Genomic DNA, 17,902 nt, shown 5'->3' with positions numbered 1-17,902 from the left:
TTAACCCTTAACAGATTTTTTGTTTAAGTAATTGCTTCTTTTTTCTTGGATTTCTTGAGGCTTGAATAGAACTCTTTTTTATTTCATGTTAATCTTTAAGATGCAAAATCGATTCTCAGAATATTGATAGAGATGTGGTTACCAGCTGAACTGGGGGCATCAATGGCTGTTATAGCTGTCCCGTCTTTTCAAATGACCAGGAGGAAAGGCCTCCCCTCCCTCTCCTGTAAAGCAGTGCCCCCCTCAGCTGATTTATATCATTTATACCCCATAAATTCACCTGTTTTAAGTGTTGGATTCAATGACTTTTAATAAATCTAGAGTTGGGTAATCCTCACCACAATCCGGTTTTAGAACATTTCCTTCACCCCAAAGCAATTCCATCCTCACCTCCAGCCTCAGGCCACCAATAATCTACTTTGTCTTTATAGAGCTATCTTTTCTGGACATTTCATGTAAGTGGATTCATACAATATTTGATCTTTGTGACTGGCTCCTTTCACCAGCATCATGTTCAACCATGTTACAAGCATTGATACTTTATTCCTTTTTATAACCACATAGTATTCCGCTTGTATGGACCCACCGCTTCTGTTTAGCCACTCACCAGTTGGATATCTGGATCGGTTCCACTTTTTTGCTATTATAAAGCATGTTCCTTATGAACATTTACACACAAGTCTTTGTGCGAACATAGTTTTGACTTCTCTCGGGTAGATACCCAGGACTGGAATTGATGGGTTGTGGGGTGAATTCATGTTTAACATTTTTTTTAAAAGCCAAACTTTTCAGTGACTGCACCAATTTGCATTTCCACCAGCAATATATGAGAGTTCCTGTTCCCACTCAGATTTAACTGCCTTCCTTTCAGAATAGTTACCCCCTTCCACAAAGTTTGACACAAGCTAGAAGGCAGATTTCCAAAACATAACAGATTTCCAGTACCACTGGGTTATCCACCCTCAGGATTTATCCCCCATATCCCAATCAGAAGGTTTCACAAACTTTTGATTAACTTGTTTTGAATCTTGTGACCTGATTTACTAAAACACAATTTTTACTTACTCAATAATTTTCCTGTATTTCCTTTCTTTGTGCTACTGTTCCCCAAACATGGCACTCACATAACCCTTTATGCAATTTATTTTTTTACATATCTGTCTACCCCAACTAGACAAGAAGCGCTCTGGAAGGAATATTTTTGTATCCAAAGTGACTAACACAAAACATGGCATAAAGTGGGCCTTAAAAAGTGTTTGCTGAATAAATACTTAAAGATGCAACATACACATTGGGTTCAAATATACTCTAATATCCAAGTCAGCTTGTTTTCCTTCAAAAGGGCCATATACTTTGCATAGGACTGATTCATTGAAGAGGAATCTTAGGGTTTAAGAAAACCTTGGCAAGAAGTCCAAACCTTTTAGCTTATGTGACAAATCTGAGGGCTGGATCAGTAAAGTGACTTGCCCAAGGTCATCTGCATGTGCTGGTTAGGAATATGCCATTACTTCTGGAAGAAACGCTGCCATGAAGAGAGCAGGTGAACTGAAGTGTTGGGGAGACAGAAGTGGGGCTGGTCTGTGGGTAGAATCCTGAAGGCCAGGCCTGAAGTTCATTCGGTAGGAAAGGATATAGAATTACCCAATCAGTATTCTAGTAGATTAACATGGGAGGGGGCGGCTGTGAGGTGGGAGACCAGCTGGAAGGCTAGAAAACAGCCTAAGTGCGAAGCCAGGAGGGAGGGCCTGGACTTGGTGGGGTGTTTGCAGAGGGGACGAGGGGAGGAGCACAGGGCTATGCAAAATGCACCCGAGACTGGAAAACGGTGCCCCCCTCCTCCCCCGCCGGAAATGGCGGTCTCAGGAGCAGAAATAAGGAAGATGGGATAGAAGTGCAGGTCTGCTGACCATTTATGCATCCTCTACGGCCCTGGGGCAGGGAACCCAGTGGGAGCCCAGTGGGTGAGAGCACTCCCTCTGCACTCATGGTTCCATCCCAATATAAGCTCTACCACCACCACTCACAAGCCAGTGACCTCAGGCCAATGACTTAATGACCCCGAGCCTCAGTTTCCTCATCTGTAAAATGGGGCGATAACGCTTCCCTCTAGGGTTGTAGGGAGGATTCACTTAGGTGATATGTTTAAGGCACTTAGACCTGAGCCTGGTGTGTGGCCAGCGATCAGTTCCCAGTGGCCTCGGTTCCCCCAGTCCTGTAATCTCTCTGTCCTCACAGAAAACTTGAGTTGAGGCATGTTCAGTTGGGAGCAGTGCTCCCAGCAGGAGTTGCTTCAAACTGGGCACTCCGTGTTTGAACTTCTATATAAGGTGAGAGAGAAATCATCTGATTGTTTGGAGTTTGTGGTAATGTTTTAAACTTACTCAATTGGAAATTTCTTAAAGGAACTAGCAATTTTTTTAAAATGCCATGTTCACACAATTATCCAAGTCCTAAACCAGGCATCCGAAAGAAATGATTTAGCTACAATATCTGGTGCAGTTTTCAAATGTCACTCATGGGGCCTTGGGTGATCTCAGATAAGACTGGGGCTGCCCTGCGGAAAAGGGGATTGAACTCCCACCTCCTCTTTGACTAGAACTGCTCCCCTTCCAGCTGTCATATTATTATTGGGTTTCTCAGTAAGACAAATACGATTTCATTTGAAGAAAAGGTTTCACTTTTTTGGAAAACTCTTGTAATGGTAATTTAACAAATATACCAGATTGATAATGACAACCAAATGGTGAATCTTCAAAGATAAAAATAAGTTTTATATAAAACTTCAAATTTGTTAATTGGCTGGACAAGTATATGTTTCTGGAGACTAAAGAAGGAAAAATGTCACAGGATACAAATACCTTTTCCGTAGTAGAATGGTGTTTGCATTTTTCTAACCGATATCAGTGTCCACACCAATATTCCGGAATCCTCTTTGGAAAGAGTAGGGGAAAATGCAAATCCAACCTTGGGCAAGCATTTCATGCTTGCCCCTATCTGTTTAGGAAACAAATTATTTCACAAAAGAACCACATTCCATGAAAGGTATGTTTGTTCTGGCTTAAACATAATCATTTCCTCTGGAAGTCTGATTCAAGTAAAGCATCTTAAGAAACTCAAAATTAGTTTGTAGACAACGGAATGTCATACTCCTTTCTGAATTTCATGAAAGTGTTTTCAAAATTAATTGCTCCATTTTAGACTATGCTTTGAAACTCAAATGTGTTATTATCTCATGGCCTTTACTGCCTATTAGACATCAAATCCAGTTACTTCCTGCATTTTAGTGAACTTTTTTTTTTGCACAAACATGTATATGCTTGTTTATTTACAAAAGGTTCCATTTTTAAATGTGGACTCTGAGTATATTTTTAGATTCTAAATAAATCGATAGGGAGGAGGAGAGCATACGATTAAGAATCCAGGGCTTCCCTGGTGGTGCAGTGGTTGAGAGTCCGCCTGCCCAGGCAGGGGACACAGGTTCGTGCCCTGGTCTGGGAAGATCCCACATGCTGCGGAGCGGCTGGGCCCGTGAGTCATGGCTGCTGAGCCTGTGCTCCGCAACGGGAGAGGCCACAACAGTGAGAGGCCCGCGTACCGCAAAAAAAAAGAATCCAGACCCTGGGGCCAGATGATCTAAGTTCCCATCCCAGCTCAGCCACTTACTAGCTCTGTGACTTTCCACGGGTCACTCCACTTCTCTGTGCCTCATTTAGTGGGAACGATAAAGTGGGAATAATAACTGTACCTCTCTCATCAGGCTGTGAAAATTATAGGAGTTTATATGTAAAGTGCTTTGAATAGCACCCGGTGTACAGTAAGTGCTCAATAAACGTTAGCCATTATTAGTTATTCTTGGTTTCCTAGTGTAGTCAGGGTATGCTTTGGTAGGTTTAATTGATTATTCTAGTTGATAAAAGGCTGCTATGTAGACTGTGAATCGATTAGCACTTTTTATACAAATGGAATATAAATCAATGGTATTCAATTTAAAGACCCTGCTGGTCATAAGTCTACAGACTTTCGGGGCTGAAGGGACAGTACAGAACATCTTATTCAATATCTTTGTGTCGTGGCTGAAGACCCCCCAGCCCCACGGGGCTGAAGCCACTTACCGAAAGCCACGGAGCAAGGCAGAGAACAGCCAGGATGTGGTTGCTTCCGATGACGCTTCAGGATCTCAGCAGGCTGCAGCAAAGTTTCCATTATGGCATCAATTATCATCGCACTGATAAGCCAGCTACTGGAGCATTCTGTGCCCATCAGAATGACAAAAGCATTTACATATTTGGAACTGTCAATATACAAAGTAAATATAGGTAAGGAAGCCGGCTTTGCTTTACACCCTCATGCTATTCTTTACTATCCTGATAGAAAATGCTTGCAGTTGGGGGTGTTTCTATGTGTTTGCATTTCAAACATGCCTTGCAAGACATTTTTTTTGTGAAAACTATAATAAAAAGCAGTCTGAAGGATTAGAAATAGAGAAGCCTAGCACCACCCAGGCTTTACCACTGGAAGCATTTACACCTCGGGAGGCGCACAGATAGGGCACACGCAGATAATCAAAGTTTTATTTAAAACTGCAGAACACTTAAAAATAAACAATATAATATGCTTGAATGTTTACTGTAACATAGAAAAAGGCTTTCAAATACACTAAAACCTTCAGTTTTACCCCAAAGTATGCTATGCAGCCAGTCGAAGTGCTTTGACAAGCATTCCTCTCTACAGATGGCTGGGGTAGGAGGTAGGCTGCGGAGTTCCCTGCAGGCAGGTGGTCTTCCTAGTCAGACTGACGACGTTTTTTCTTGTGGCTCTCAATCGCCCTCCTCAGCACCTCGTCCTGGATGAGATCAGACATGCTCACGTCTGTATGGCTACAGCCAATTTTCGGGCAACTGTGAGGGATGAGAAGATCAAGTCAGGCCGCTTCACCTTCATGCCTTCAGCATAAACTTCTCTCACATGCAAGAATTTAAGTGAGGGCATTTTTTTTTTTAATTGAATGAAAGATTCTTTAAATTCTATAGTGTTTTACAATTTTCAAAAGTTTCACACAGGTGATTTCATATAATCCCATAATAACCCCTTGTTTTTCTTCTCACCCCTATCTTGCCCCTCCCCCTCCCTCTCCCCACCGAGAGCCACGAGTTTGTTCTCTGTGAGTTGGCTTCTTTTTTGTTTTATTAGTTTGTTGTATTTTTTAGATTCCACAGATAAGTGATATCACACAGTATTTGTTTTTCTCTGACTTATTTCACTTAGCATAACGTCCTCCAAGTCCATCCATGTTGCTACCAATGGCAAAATTTCATTCTTTTTTACGGCTGAGTAGTGTTTACGTGAGGACATTTTACCAAAAAAGGAGCACACTTAAAAAATCAGGACCGATGTGCGCTTATTCATTTGTTCACCGGGTCATTTGTTCACTAAGCCAGGGCCTGTCCAGCACTGGGGGCAGGGCAATGCGCTCACTTTGCAGTGGGGGAGACAGATCTTCGCTAACTCAACTGCATAGATGCTTGCTGTGAGTTCACGTGGCATTAAGTGCTACAAAGGCTAAAAAGCAGGGTCAAGGGAGAGAGTGTGAGCTAAGGGGCTTATCTAGAGGGGGTCAGGGCAAGGCTCACTGGGAGGTCTTATCTAGAACAAGGGCTGCGTGAGGCTCGGGCTGGGGCAGCAGCACGTGTAGAAGTCGAGGAGATAGCCGCTTGGTGCCCCGGAGTAAGAACAAGGTCAGTGTGGCTGGAATGCCCAGGGCAAGAGGGAGGGCATTTGGAGACTTGGTTGGAGGGCGTGTGGGGCTTTGGATTTTATTTTAAATGTGAAAACAATGGAGGGGTGGAGATAGGGGAGGGATGGGGTTTGGCTTACATTTAGAAAACACGATTCTGGCTGTTTAATACAGAACACAGGCAGAGGGGAAGCAGGGGAGGGAGGGGGGTTGTGCAGCAGCCAGCAGAGTGAGGGCAGCTTGGATGAGGATGTAGCAGTGAGCAGCCTTGGGATACAACCGGAAATAGAACCTATGGGACTTGCTGATGGACCCAATGTGGAGGGTAAAGGAAAGAGCTGAGCTTTGTGCGGAGTCTGGCCCGAGCTGAAGCAGAATGGTGATACCCTTCATCTCCATGGAAACAACGGGAAAGCCGGGAGAGGATGGAGTCAGGCAGGAGTCCTGGTTGCTACATGTTGCCTCTGAAATGCCCACTAGTCCTCACAGTGGAGAGACTGAGTGGGCTGATGGGGACTCAGGGGAAAAGCTGTGGCTGAAGAAATCAGTGGGTGAGTCACGGTTCTGTTTACATGTGGTCTCCTCTGAAGGCAGTGGGCTGGATGAAGTCACCTGATTTCTTCTCAACATGAACCAGACTCTGGTGGAGTGCCCAGTTTTGGAGTCAAGCCAACCTAGGTCTGAACTCTAACCCCAATGCCTACTTGCTCATTATGAGATCACCGGCAACTCACTTTACCTTCTGGAGCCTCTGTGTCCTCAGATTTACAATAGGGCAGAATCCCAATCTCACGGGGCTCCAGGCAACACAGTGCTCAATAGCTTTCATTCCCTTCACCATCTCCTATGACTATCCCCAGTCTCCTGATGAAAGCTGCTGATCTGTCTATAGACTGCATACCTCCAACACAGACGGGCGCACATTCGTGCATTCATTTGACCCTCTTATGTGATTGGCCCTGTGCTAGTTCCAAGCACCCAGCTGTAAAATACAAATATAGGTTCCTGCCCCACACAGAGCTCTGGCCCAGTGATCTGAGACAGCCCTCCAAAAAGCACAGATCAAAAAGAACAAGTTCAAGACAAACGCTATAAACCAGAAGAGGAAGAAAGCGGATCGTGGGAGCTCCAATTTGTCCAGCGGTAGAAAGCTCCACAGTTCAACACAAATGTGACACTTTCTCTTGGTCTTGGTTTCTGGCCCAAGGCCTCTTTATATTAGAGGAGCATTAACCAATGTAATGAATAGTGTGCTTGCTAACAACGTTTATATTCAAAATACTGAAATGTGTCCTGTATGGCTGGGGACATGTGTTAAAATGTGATTAAAGAAAGGCAATCATATGAAAGACGATGGGGGTGATTTGGCCCAGGTATGATGATTTGGCTTTGCGTTAGGGGAAGGATTGGAGGTGCTTGAGAAATGCTTTACACCGGTTTACAACACCCTGCTGTCTCAAAGTGAATTCTTTCTTTCAGTATGAAAGTAAATAAGGTGAGATTATGAAAAGGATACGGACGCTTTCCTGACTTCAGCAAAGGCAGTTTTCATCACTTCAACTTCCATGACATGGAAATGCAACCTGAAGTCGGTGGCTGGGATGACCCTCCGTTAATGCTTATCAACCCACTGATCATTCTCACTGACTGCCAGGCTGTAATCTCCCCCACTTCACAGAACAAAGTCTTTAATACCAATAGTCAGACAGTGAATAAGCTGCTTTAGGGAAGTGGAGAGGGAGGTGGGGAGGACTTCCTGATGACATCAGTGGTTTTAGTCAGTAAATGAGAGCATTCTGAGAATGTGTGATGGGATTAACCACACCAGTCAGTTGCAGAGCTGGCGTGCACATTAACCCAGGGCCACCCGTGTCAGACAAAGAGGTCTGAGCTCACTGAGGGTATCAGCCCAGGGGACAGAGGCATTAACCAAAAAGCCCTCCCAATGGGAGCCAGACGGCCTAAAGACACTACAGGCTCAAGGGTGAAAAAGACCTGGGCTCAAGCCTCCTGGCTGTGACACTCTGGGCAACTGATGTCATTAATGGGCCTCAGTTTCTTCCTCTAGGAAGGCAGAGCATAGCGTTGCTGTGAGAATGAGTAGGATGCGTGCGACAACGGTCCCGGAATTCACTCAGGTGCTCGATAAGCTGGTTCCTGCTCTAGGACACAACTTCTGTTCTCTAGAACCTTGTGGAGAAGAGCCGGGCCCACCTACAATGCTGGCAGGAGGCAGGCGTTGTGGGAGCACAGGGGCGGGGCACCTTGCGCAGCACAAATGGGGGTTCCAGGAAGGCTTCCCGGAGGAGAGGTCGATGCAGGAGAACCTTGTTTCTCACCCCGTCTCAATTAAACAAACACAAGTTTCTAAACTAAAGAGGAGAAGACAAGGTCATAATGACATGATACTGAATCAGGGCACTCCTCCTCTGGAGAAAGAACACTCTATAAGCATTAGTGCATTCATCCCCACGACATCCTGGTGAGCAAGATAGGCGTGGCAACACACAGTCTTAAGCTCTCGTGTCATTACTGTGAAAGAGTCAGACCTACAGGCCTGGAAGGAGAGGCTGGGTCCTGAACTGGGGTCACTGACAGGGCAGAACATTCCACCCACTGCAGCAGCGGGCAAGCGTGTAAGTGTCTGCTGAGTGAAGGGACCGAGTCTTAGGGGGTCCCAGAGGCTCTGGGGACCCTAGGCCTCAGCATCAGCTCAAAAGTACAGGATTCTGGGTCTGACGAGCTCCTGGATCTGGGCCCCAAGAATTCCAAAGTCCAGCCCAGCTCTAGAAAGCAGGTCTAGAAATGTGAGTGGGATGGATTCCCATCATACCTAAACACAGAGTGTAACTCTATCCTACATCCTCTGAGTCTAAAATAATGTGTCACCAAGCAGTGAGGTAAGTAATACAAACATGAACAGTCTTGACCTCAATAACCCGACTGCTATTTGTTCAGCGTGCTATAGTCCAAAAAGAGCTTTCTCCTGAGTGCTTTGCTTCTCCACTGCCAAGAAATTTGCTGGTCCAGGCCTAGACTGGAATTCCCCACTGTTCCTTTGATCCTGAAATTCTGTGAGATGTCGCTATTTCCATTTTACAGATGAAGACACTGAGGCTCTGAGAGGTTAATGGACTTGTTGGTAAATGGTTAAAATAGGGCCTCCAAGCGCAATGCTGGAGTTCTGCTATTCAACGACACCTTTCTGTTCAACTTAATTGTACTCTTAAATGTGACTGTTTGTTAATATAGCCTCTGTTCTTAAACAAAAAAGGAAAGAAATGACTATGGATAACAGGAAATATCTTATTAATATGAAAATCATAAGGCAGCTTTATTAGTAAGATAATAAACAGCCTGGTTATTAAGAGATGTGTTTTAAGGAATTATTCTAACTATTGTATTTAGTTAGGGCTAAAGTCTCAACAATGGAGACTTTAAAATGGAGTCAGTGCCAGTAACACAATGTAACTGGAACTCCTGTCTGACAAAACATAGTTGGAACCAACAAGGAGGAAAAACTGAGATTTCTCAGACTGGATGTGTCATAGACATTTTTAAACAAAGGGAAGCCAGAACTGCTCATCGCCCTAACATGTGTCCTGGGAAACAACACTAATTCGCGTTTAATCAGGAACCTCTGGAGCAGGATTTGAAGAGGCCCTGGATTCTAACCTGTTACCGAATACAATGTACCTGGCACTCCAGCACTGGCTCCTGTGATACCCAACTCGCTTATCTCTCATCCTTTCTCTCTTGGCTACGTCTCAGACTGCTTGCTTGGAGTCTTCTTCCTTTGACTGCCCTTTCAAAATGGCAGAATGCTTTTTTGTGGGTCTATGTTAGGTGCTGGGGGAACGCGGTAAGCAGAGCAGAGCTGGATCCTGGCCTCGCGTTGCTCAGAGCCAGGCCAAGGTCCCGTCCTTGGGGGTTCTCAGCTGGCTGTCACATCTGGTCCAGAGCTGTACCTGTGCTGCTCTGACTCCTCTGTATCGATAACCTTACAGTCAACATCTCACACTCAGAGCTCTCTCCGAGCTCAAACACCCACATTTTCTGTGCCTCCTGGATACCTCCAGATGGCTGTATTGCTAGGACCTCAAACTTAGCATGACCCAAACTGTGCCTCTTATATTCCTTCCTAAATGTGTTCCCCTTACGACCTCTCTGTCGGCTAATGACATCGCCATCCTTCTAGACACCCAGTTGAGAAATGTCAGTCATCCTTCCACTTGTTCCCTTCAACTTCCGGCTCCCAAATTCTGTCCATCGTACCTCCACGATCGTGTTCCTCCTCATTTCCCTCCACCTATGACTCCTGCCTCAATCCCAGCTCTCATTATCTGTAACTTAATCTACTGCAAAAGCGTCTGAATTGACATCTTCACCTCATGCCTTTATTCATCCATCTCTTGAACTGCTACTGGAGTAACTTCCTAAAACCCAGGTTGACTCGCCTTATTCCCTCAAAACCCTGCAGTGTTCTCTCATGCCTACAGAATAATGGTGGCAAGAATGATGATGAGGATAATGATGATGGGGGATAAAGTTTACTGACCATGTGACAGGTACTTTAAGTGCTCTACATATATCTTATTCAAATTCCAAACATACCAATGAGGCAATTACAACTATTATCATCAATTTATAGATGAGGAAACTAATGAAATCATGACATTTAACACCCTCTACAATGAGTATAGAATAGAGAGAGAATTTACATACACCATTCCCCTATTGCTATTGTCCAGAGCATCCTTCTAATCACCAGCTAACATGCAATAACTGTTGCTGTACCTACTATCCCCCAAGTGGAACAGACTCTGAATAGGGCGAGCCTCTTGGCTAGAAAGAGTCTTCTTCACCATTCTCTGAAATCCTTCTCATTTTTCAAGGCCCAGCAAACATAGTACCTTCGCTGTAATCCTTCCAGACTTCCTCCACTTGGACTTAACTGTTCTTAACTAAGCTATGAGAACCTGCAGAGTTTGCGGAATCTGCACCCGAGTTATAGAAGTACGACAGAAAAATACCCACCTTTTCCAAATGACGGGTGTTACTCAAGTGCTTCCAAACATCATTTACAATTCAAAAAAGGCAAAGGACATTAGAAAATCAAAGTATGTAATCAAGAAGATGCACTTAAATGTGAGCCTGCTCTGGGAGTTGCTCCCAGCCATCCTGGGACTTGGGAGAAATGTGCTTTTGTATCAGTGCCTGCCCTTTTCAAATCTGACTAGAGGAGAATGTCACAAACTTTAAGGAAGAAGACCTGTGACATAGAACTATCTGGGAATACCTATTCTTAGCAATTATGTCAAAAAATTAAAATTTTGTTTTTCAGAGACTAAACATAGAAAAAAGGAGAAAAAGAAGCCTTAGAAGTCCAGAAACAAAGAAAATTACACTCACAAGGGAAAATGAAAGGTTCCTTAGGGAAATATGGTATCTCAGTTGTAAGCTGGAAAGTCAAAACAGATAAAAATGTGCTCAAACAATCTCGATTTTGTAATCATTAGGCCGTTCTTCTAGAATAAATAGGGCAAACTACTTGACTGAATGACCATCAAGATATCTGCAGTCTCAAATGCCCTATCTTTAAGTCCACACCCAGATGAGGAGTGGTGGGGAATTCCAGTTCTAGGTCTGGACCAGCAAACTTCTGGGTGATGGAGAAGCAAGCCACACATCAAAGGGACTGTTATCACAAGTCCATTGAGAACTGGTCACACCTGCAATTCCATTCCTTCGACAAATCTGTGATAAAAGCATAAGAAATGCCAACCAAGTCAAAGCTAGGCTAGCCAACTCAGGTTTCTAGGTTATTACAGGAACTGAGCCATGGTCCCCCAGGGTTGGAGCATGTGTGTGTGTGTGTGTGTGTGCGTGAGAGAGAGAGAGAAAGGGGTAGAAATATATATATAAAAGAAAGATTCTCTAAACATTCCAATTAAAAATTTTTTTCTCATTGCAGTCATCCATGAATTTACTTAAACCATTTGGTAAGTTATTTATGTAATTAAAGATATGAAAGGTTTTCCCGGACAATCAAATCTTGATCATCAAGACCAACTGGATACGAATTCTTATCTTAGGATGATGACTTAATATTTTTTTTAAACAAACTACCTGTATTGCAGAATGCAAAAAAAAAAAAAAATAATTTTTTTAACCATTCCTTCTTGTTTGGGTAAGTGCATATAGAAAGGGGAAAAGAAATCTCTCAGTATCACAGTTCTCTATTTTTTTCAGGCTCCAGCACAAATTCATAAAAATTCCTATTATCTAATGATTAACATTACATCCAATTCCTTTTTCTCATGTTCTGAAGGTGTGGTTGAAGCTCCTTTAGTTTCTTCCTGAACAGATTACTAATTTGTTCCCTCATGTCCTGTTTTTCCATGTTGACACGATCCCTCCGGCTGAATGGACTTCAGGGGAGAAGTTTAAATGCCTTTTCCTCCAGCGTGAACGCACCGCCTCGGACTGACCACCGCTGGGAAGGTGTCACTTCCCTTCCCGCGGCAACTCACCAGGCCTTTTTCTTCCGCTTGCGCTTGGACTCAATCATGCGAACAATGGCTTCCTCTTCATAGGTGTGGCCACACACTTTATTTTTCACTGGCTTCTTCATTTCCAACTGCAATCAAGGAGACATCAGGCTTTCAGGAATGATAGTGATCAGCTTCCAGTAACTTCTCCAAGCCAACAATTATTTGGCACTATGTTTGCCTAGACCTGGGACTTCCGAGGTTTAACCTCCCCATCTCACGGCTCTAGATAACTCCTAGGGCAGATGACCACATCAGAAAATGCAGGGAGACCAGTGGCACCAATGACACTTGGCCTGTGGGCCAGGTTTATTCCTAGATCCCTAAGGGCATCACTGACTGAAAACTCTTTCCCAGGTATACTCTTCAACTCTCATCCCTTTCCTTTCCTCCCTCCTCAACTCTAGACATGAAATGAAGTCAGAAAGCAAACAGGAACCCTTTGCCTCTATGAAGTGAATCGCTTTTTCTTTCAGGGGAAGGAGGAGAAAACAGTACCTGTGTAATGGGGCAGATGAAGTTGGTCTGACTTTGGGTCACAATCATATCTTCATCAACTCCTTCTGTGCCGTCAGCCTCTCTGTCTGCTTGAAGACCATCTAGAGAGAAAAAAGGGAAGTTGCTGAGTCTCGTTGGTCTAACATGTCAAGGACAGGAAGGGATGGAAGGGTCTCTTTGGTGTTAGCCCCTGTGCTAGGCGCCTGGATGCATATTAACTCTTCTGCAGGGGAGGCAGGACTCTGCCCATGTTTGGTAAGGAAACAGATTTGGAGCAGCGAAATAACTTTTTCAAAGTTACAGAGAGTGAATTTGTGAGGGAGTACTGTTCACTAATCAAGAATGTGGCTTTGGAGTCAGAAGGACGTGGTTATCTTTGTCACTTCCAGCTGTGAGACCTCGTGCTAGCGAGGTCTGTTTTTAACGTCTCTATAACTTTATTGCAAAGATTAAGAGGTGAAGAATTTAGTGTGCTCTGCATAGCTCCTGGCACAAAGACACATTCAATAAATGATAGTTACTGTTGGACGATACAGCGATTCTCAAACTTTTTGGTCTTAGAACCCTTTTGTACTTTTAGAAATTATTGAGGATGCCAATAAACTTTTAAAATGTGGTTTATATTTATCAAGATTTGCCATGTTAGACATTAAGACTTAGGAATTTAAAAATATGTATTTATTAATTCATTTAAAAAGAACAACCCCATGACATGTGAACATAAATGACATTAAAAAAATTAAAAGTAATTATATTTTCCAGAACAAAAAAAAGTTAGAGATAAGAGTGGCATTGTTTTACATTTGTGAAAATATCTTTAATGTGTGGCTTAATAGAAGATAGTTGGATTTTTTTTTCACGGTTTGCATACTATATATTTATTTTTTCGCCAGTCTAAAAATAATGTCTACACATTTAATTTCTGTCCAGTAAGAAGTGATAAGAGGTTTAAGAAGGCCTAGTTTAAACAATTTCAAAGAATGAAAATAAGTGAGCAAAATTATATTTATCCTAAAATGTGTCTTTCCATCCACTCCATAGTGTAATGGCTCCTTGAGGCAACTTCCAACAACAATGATGTTTCTGATGCTTTCTATGGTGGCAGAGAGGTGAGTATCACGGTCTGCAGGGCAGAGCAATAAATATAACTCTAGTAATCCATTGTACATCGAAAGTCAGGGAATACTTCATTGGAATTATTCTCATTTGGGGGGATGAATAAAATTAAATCAAAGGACACAGTACCTGATAAAGGAGCAAAAAGCTTGTAGGCTTTGGTCAAAGAAAGAAAAGGGCCTAATGAGTGAAGAACTTCACTAATGAGTGAAGAAGAACTATATATTATAGTTTTCTTCCTTCAGTTTCTCAACTAGATTCCATTAGTGGAGTTTTCTAAAAGATTTGGAGGAGATTCCAGTTCAGATATTATCAGAGATCATCATAAGGTAGTTGGATTTTGATATCTGTGTATATGTGTCCGGTCTGTCGTGATATCACATCACATAGCCTCTGGAAAAATTCACTTATGAAAAGAAAGAGAGTGAAAAGGGCAAATGACATCTTAGTATTATTATGAAGATAGTTTTGACCTTGTGGGTACCCTGAAAGGCTCTCAGAGTACCCTAGGCGTTCCTGGCCCACACTTTGAGAACTGCTGAGTAAATGAGTGGTAGGGCTAGCTTTGAATATAACTTATTTGATTCTGATATCTGTGTTCTTTTCATGGTCCTTGCCCCTCACCAAGGGAAACTAGATAATAGATGGCTTCTGAATGGGGTACTGAGAGAATCTCATATGAAAGCCTTTCCTTCTGGAGAAGGCAGACTTGTCATTCTGCACTGAAATCAAAGATCAGTAGTGTTTTAAACACAAGTGTGACAGTGCAGTGACAGTGTAGTCCTTCCTCCTCCCTTTTCCCCTCCCTTTCTCTCTTCTCCCTTCCCTTCCTTCTTTCATTTTGGCAAAATATTGAATATAGACATTAAAAAGTGCCTCGCTTTTAATGTGTGAGGGAGACCCTTTTCTTAAGTTGAGATGGTTCTGCACATCTTTTAGTTCCTACAACTGCTGGCCCTGGCCTTCCCCCTTGGCCAGATGAAGTATATGCTGGAGAAGTACTACTGGGAACAGGAAAAGGGCCACAGAGCACTTGTTCAAGGTCACCCAGTGAACTTATGGCTGAAACCCAGGGATTCTGCCCCCAATTACTCTGTTTTTTTGGTAGGGGTTTCTCTTTGTTTTAGCAACTAGTGCTATTTATATGCCAGCTTGTTGTATTTTCTTAGAGAAATGTCCCCCAAACAGCGCTTATTCCTTGAAGAAGGCAAGAGTGAAGCCCTCAGAGCTTAGGATTTCCCAGACAGAGCGTTTTCTAACCATTGGTCATTAAGGTATGATGCCTGGGGCCTTTCAGCTTTTCAAGGGCCGATAAAAAGGTCTGAGACCTTGAAAACCATTTACTGGTTTCAAAACAGGATAACTACAAAACGGAAAATAATTTTAAAGGTCTACAAAATGTAATGTTGGGTTAACTTCATTAATTGTTGATTTGGTAATCAAAAATATTTCCTTTGGAAGCAATATATACGCTGGATTTAGGTTTTAATTTAATAATTCCCAAGTATGCTAAGATAATTGCTGAGAAATTAATAGCCAATTACAGGTTAAATCACTTACTTGTAGCCAACCGTTTTCCAAAGCAAAATTGTAAAAATATCTTCAAAAAATTTTGCCAGCAATAAAATTATATTTAATGTGGAAGTTGCCATAGTTTAGTATGTTTGCTGTGATGTGAGTTGCGGCCTCTGAAATAATTTTCCTTAGATCTATGAAGAGTCTTTGTGCTTCCCAGGACCTGTCTTTGGTATGAATAGCGCAAGAGTCAGACTCTTAAAAAAGAGTCCTCTTACCAACCCAATGATTCTTTTTTTTTTTGCGGTACTCGGACCTGTCACTGTTCTGGCCTCTCCCGTTGCGGAGCACAGGCTCCGGATGCGCAGGCTCAGCGGCCATGGCTCACGGGCCCAGCCGCTCCGCGGCATGTGGGATCTTCCCGGACCAGGGCATGAACCCGTGTCCCCTGCATCGGCAGGCGGACTCTCAACCACTGTGCCACCAGGGAAGCCCCAACCCAATTATTCTTCACGATGGTTCAGGAAAGTTGGACAGGTAAGGAGAAAAGTCAAGGAGCAGAGCTGAGAGCTATTCTGATTCTCTGATTCACTTTCCAAAGCCTCCTCTTGCAGGCTGCTGCCGCCCATTTCTGATTGTGCGTTTGACAGTCAAAATAAAAGTATCTCTTTGTCCATTTCTCACAGGGCTTCCTCTGAACTGAAAGATTTCTGACTGCATACGTTATACTGTGGAATTCACCAGAAAATCTGTTGGATGAATAACAGGGTTCAGCCAATGTGAAAGACTGTGGGTTTTTTTTTTTTAATTTTCTATTTTTATATTTCAAAAAGTAGAGGAAGCAAGAAAGCACAACTCAAATGCAATGCCAGCCACTAGGGAAGGCTGAGTGGGGAACTTAGAAGCTGTAGGTGGCTATCAACAGCAGCGATCACGAAAGAAGAAGGTGACATAAGTGAGACTGGGAAAGAATGCCAATGGTGAGTAATAGCCCACGGACCGAGAGTCTAAAAAGAGAAAGAGCTGCAACAGCTAAACTTCTCTTGAGCTAGAACATTTCCTCACCCGAAATCTATATTTATAGAAAGTGATATTAACGTTGGGATTCTACAGTGTGCTGAAACAAAAGGTCACATCTGGCAATAAATGTCACTTACACTAATCTATACAAAAAGACAAAACTTTTTTTTTTTTTTTTTTTTGGTACACGGGCCTCTCACTGCTGTGGCCTCTCCCGCTGCGGAGCACAGGCTCCGGACGCGCAGGCCCAGCGGCCATGGCCCACGGGCCCAGCCGCTCCGCGGCATGCAGGATCCTCCTGGACCGGGACACGAACCCACGTCCCCTGCATCGGCAGGCGGACTCTCAACCACTGCGCCACCAGGGAAGCCCAAAGACAAAACTTTTTGATAAGCCCGCTGAAAGGAAGATTGGAGAGAAAAAATACAGATCGTCTACTAGAATCACAAAAGTTTTAAACTGAGGTTATTTATCCTTATTCCCTCATTTATTGGAGAAAACGGAGATCCAAAGACATTATAGGTTTTGTCCAAAGTCAGGCAGGGAGTTAGTACGGTAAATCAACGTATAGCTCTACTTTCTTGGCCTGCTTAATTTGAATACTAAAACCAGTGTATAGGTTCTGGGAGCCATCCCTCCCTCCCCCAGATTATTATTTTATTACTAATAATACCTCAAGTTTAGTAGTAGCTGCTACATAGCTACATAGCAGCTACTATGCTAAGCACTTTATATACATTATTTCATTTAATCTGCACAAAACACCCATGAAGAACAACTCTATTGTTATTCCTACTGAATAGACAAGAAAACTGAAGCCTCCACAATATTTTTAAGGCAAAAGTAGAAAATATCACCATTATAATAAAGAAGTAAGCAGATTAAATCCGTTTGTTATTCAAGAGATCTCAAAAAGAATTTCTGATTAAAAAAGGAAGAACAAGATGATGAGTCACACTGTTTTCCATCCACATAAACAGGGCATATGCTGTCAGAAGTATATGCGCCAGCTGTCAGCTTCCGCCCAGATGGGTCTCAGACCCACACCTAACATCCATGCCCGGGGCCCAGGGCACCCAAGCGAAGTGCTGAGGAGGGAAACCTGGGCACGAACTAATATGTACAGAGCACCCAGGAGGGATGTATCAGGACTGAGTTAGTAACTTGAATGGGATTTTTTTTGATGTCATAAAATAAAAACCAAAAAGAGAAGACATGAAAATGCTTGTAGTAGTAATTAGGTAAACAATCAAGGATTTCCAAAAGTCTATGAATATTCCCCAGTGATGTGAGGTTAGGAGGCGGGGGAGGGCATTTATTGGATCCCAAGATGTGGGTTCACGGTGAGTCAGTAATGACTGTCAGTGAACAGCTAAATCCTCATCTCAGTCATCCTCCTCCTAGGTGCTCGAGCCCAAACCTTTGGAATCTATCTATCTATATATCTACCTACCTATCTTATTTA

At 43.1% G+C, this 17,902-nt stretch overlaps 1 protein-coding gene across 4 annotated transcripts in view; it reads right to left on the bottom strand.

The window, feature by feature from the left end:
- Window positions 1–4,558: 4,558 nt before the first annotated feature.
- Window positions 4,559–17,902, bottom strand: part of NSMCE2 (NSE2 SUMO ligase component of SMC5/6 complex) — a 224,601-nt gene continuing 211,257 nt past the window's right edge. For all 4 annotated transcript variants that reach the window (XM_027132427.1, XM_027132430.1, XM_027132431.1 and 1 more), the window contains 3 exons: window positions 12,787–12,887; window positions 12,271–12,377; window positions 4,559–4,901 (listed from right to left, as the gene is read on the bottom strand). In XM_027132427.1, coding sequence (XP_026988228.1) covers window positions 4,787–4,901; window positions 12,271–12,377; window positions 12,787–12,887 — 323 coding nt within the window. In that variant the 3' untranslated portion in view covers window positions 4,559–4,786. The remainder of the gene's footprint in view (window positions 4,902–12,270; window positions 12,378–12,786; window positions 12,888–17,902) is intronic.

The sequence above is a fragment of the Aethalodelphis obliquidens genome, unplaced genomic scaffold (genome assembly GCF_003676395.1).
Source record: "Aethalodelphis obliquidens isolate GAN/ISIS:26980383/991018 unplaced genomic scaffold, ASM367639v1 scaffold41, whole genome shotgun sequence".
Lineage (NCBI taxonomy): Eukaryota > Metazoa > Chordata > Mammalia > Artiodactyla > Delphinidae > Aethalodelphis > Aethalodelphis obliquidens.
Note: the sequence above shows the minus strand (reverse complement) of the source record. Positions and strands in the feature narration are given on the sequence as shown.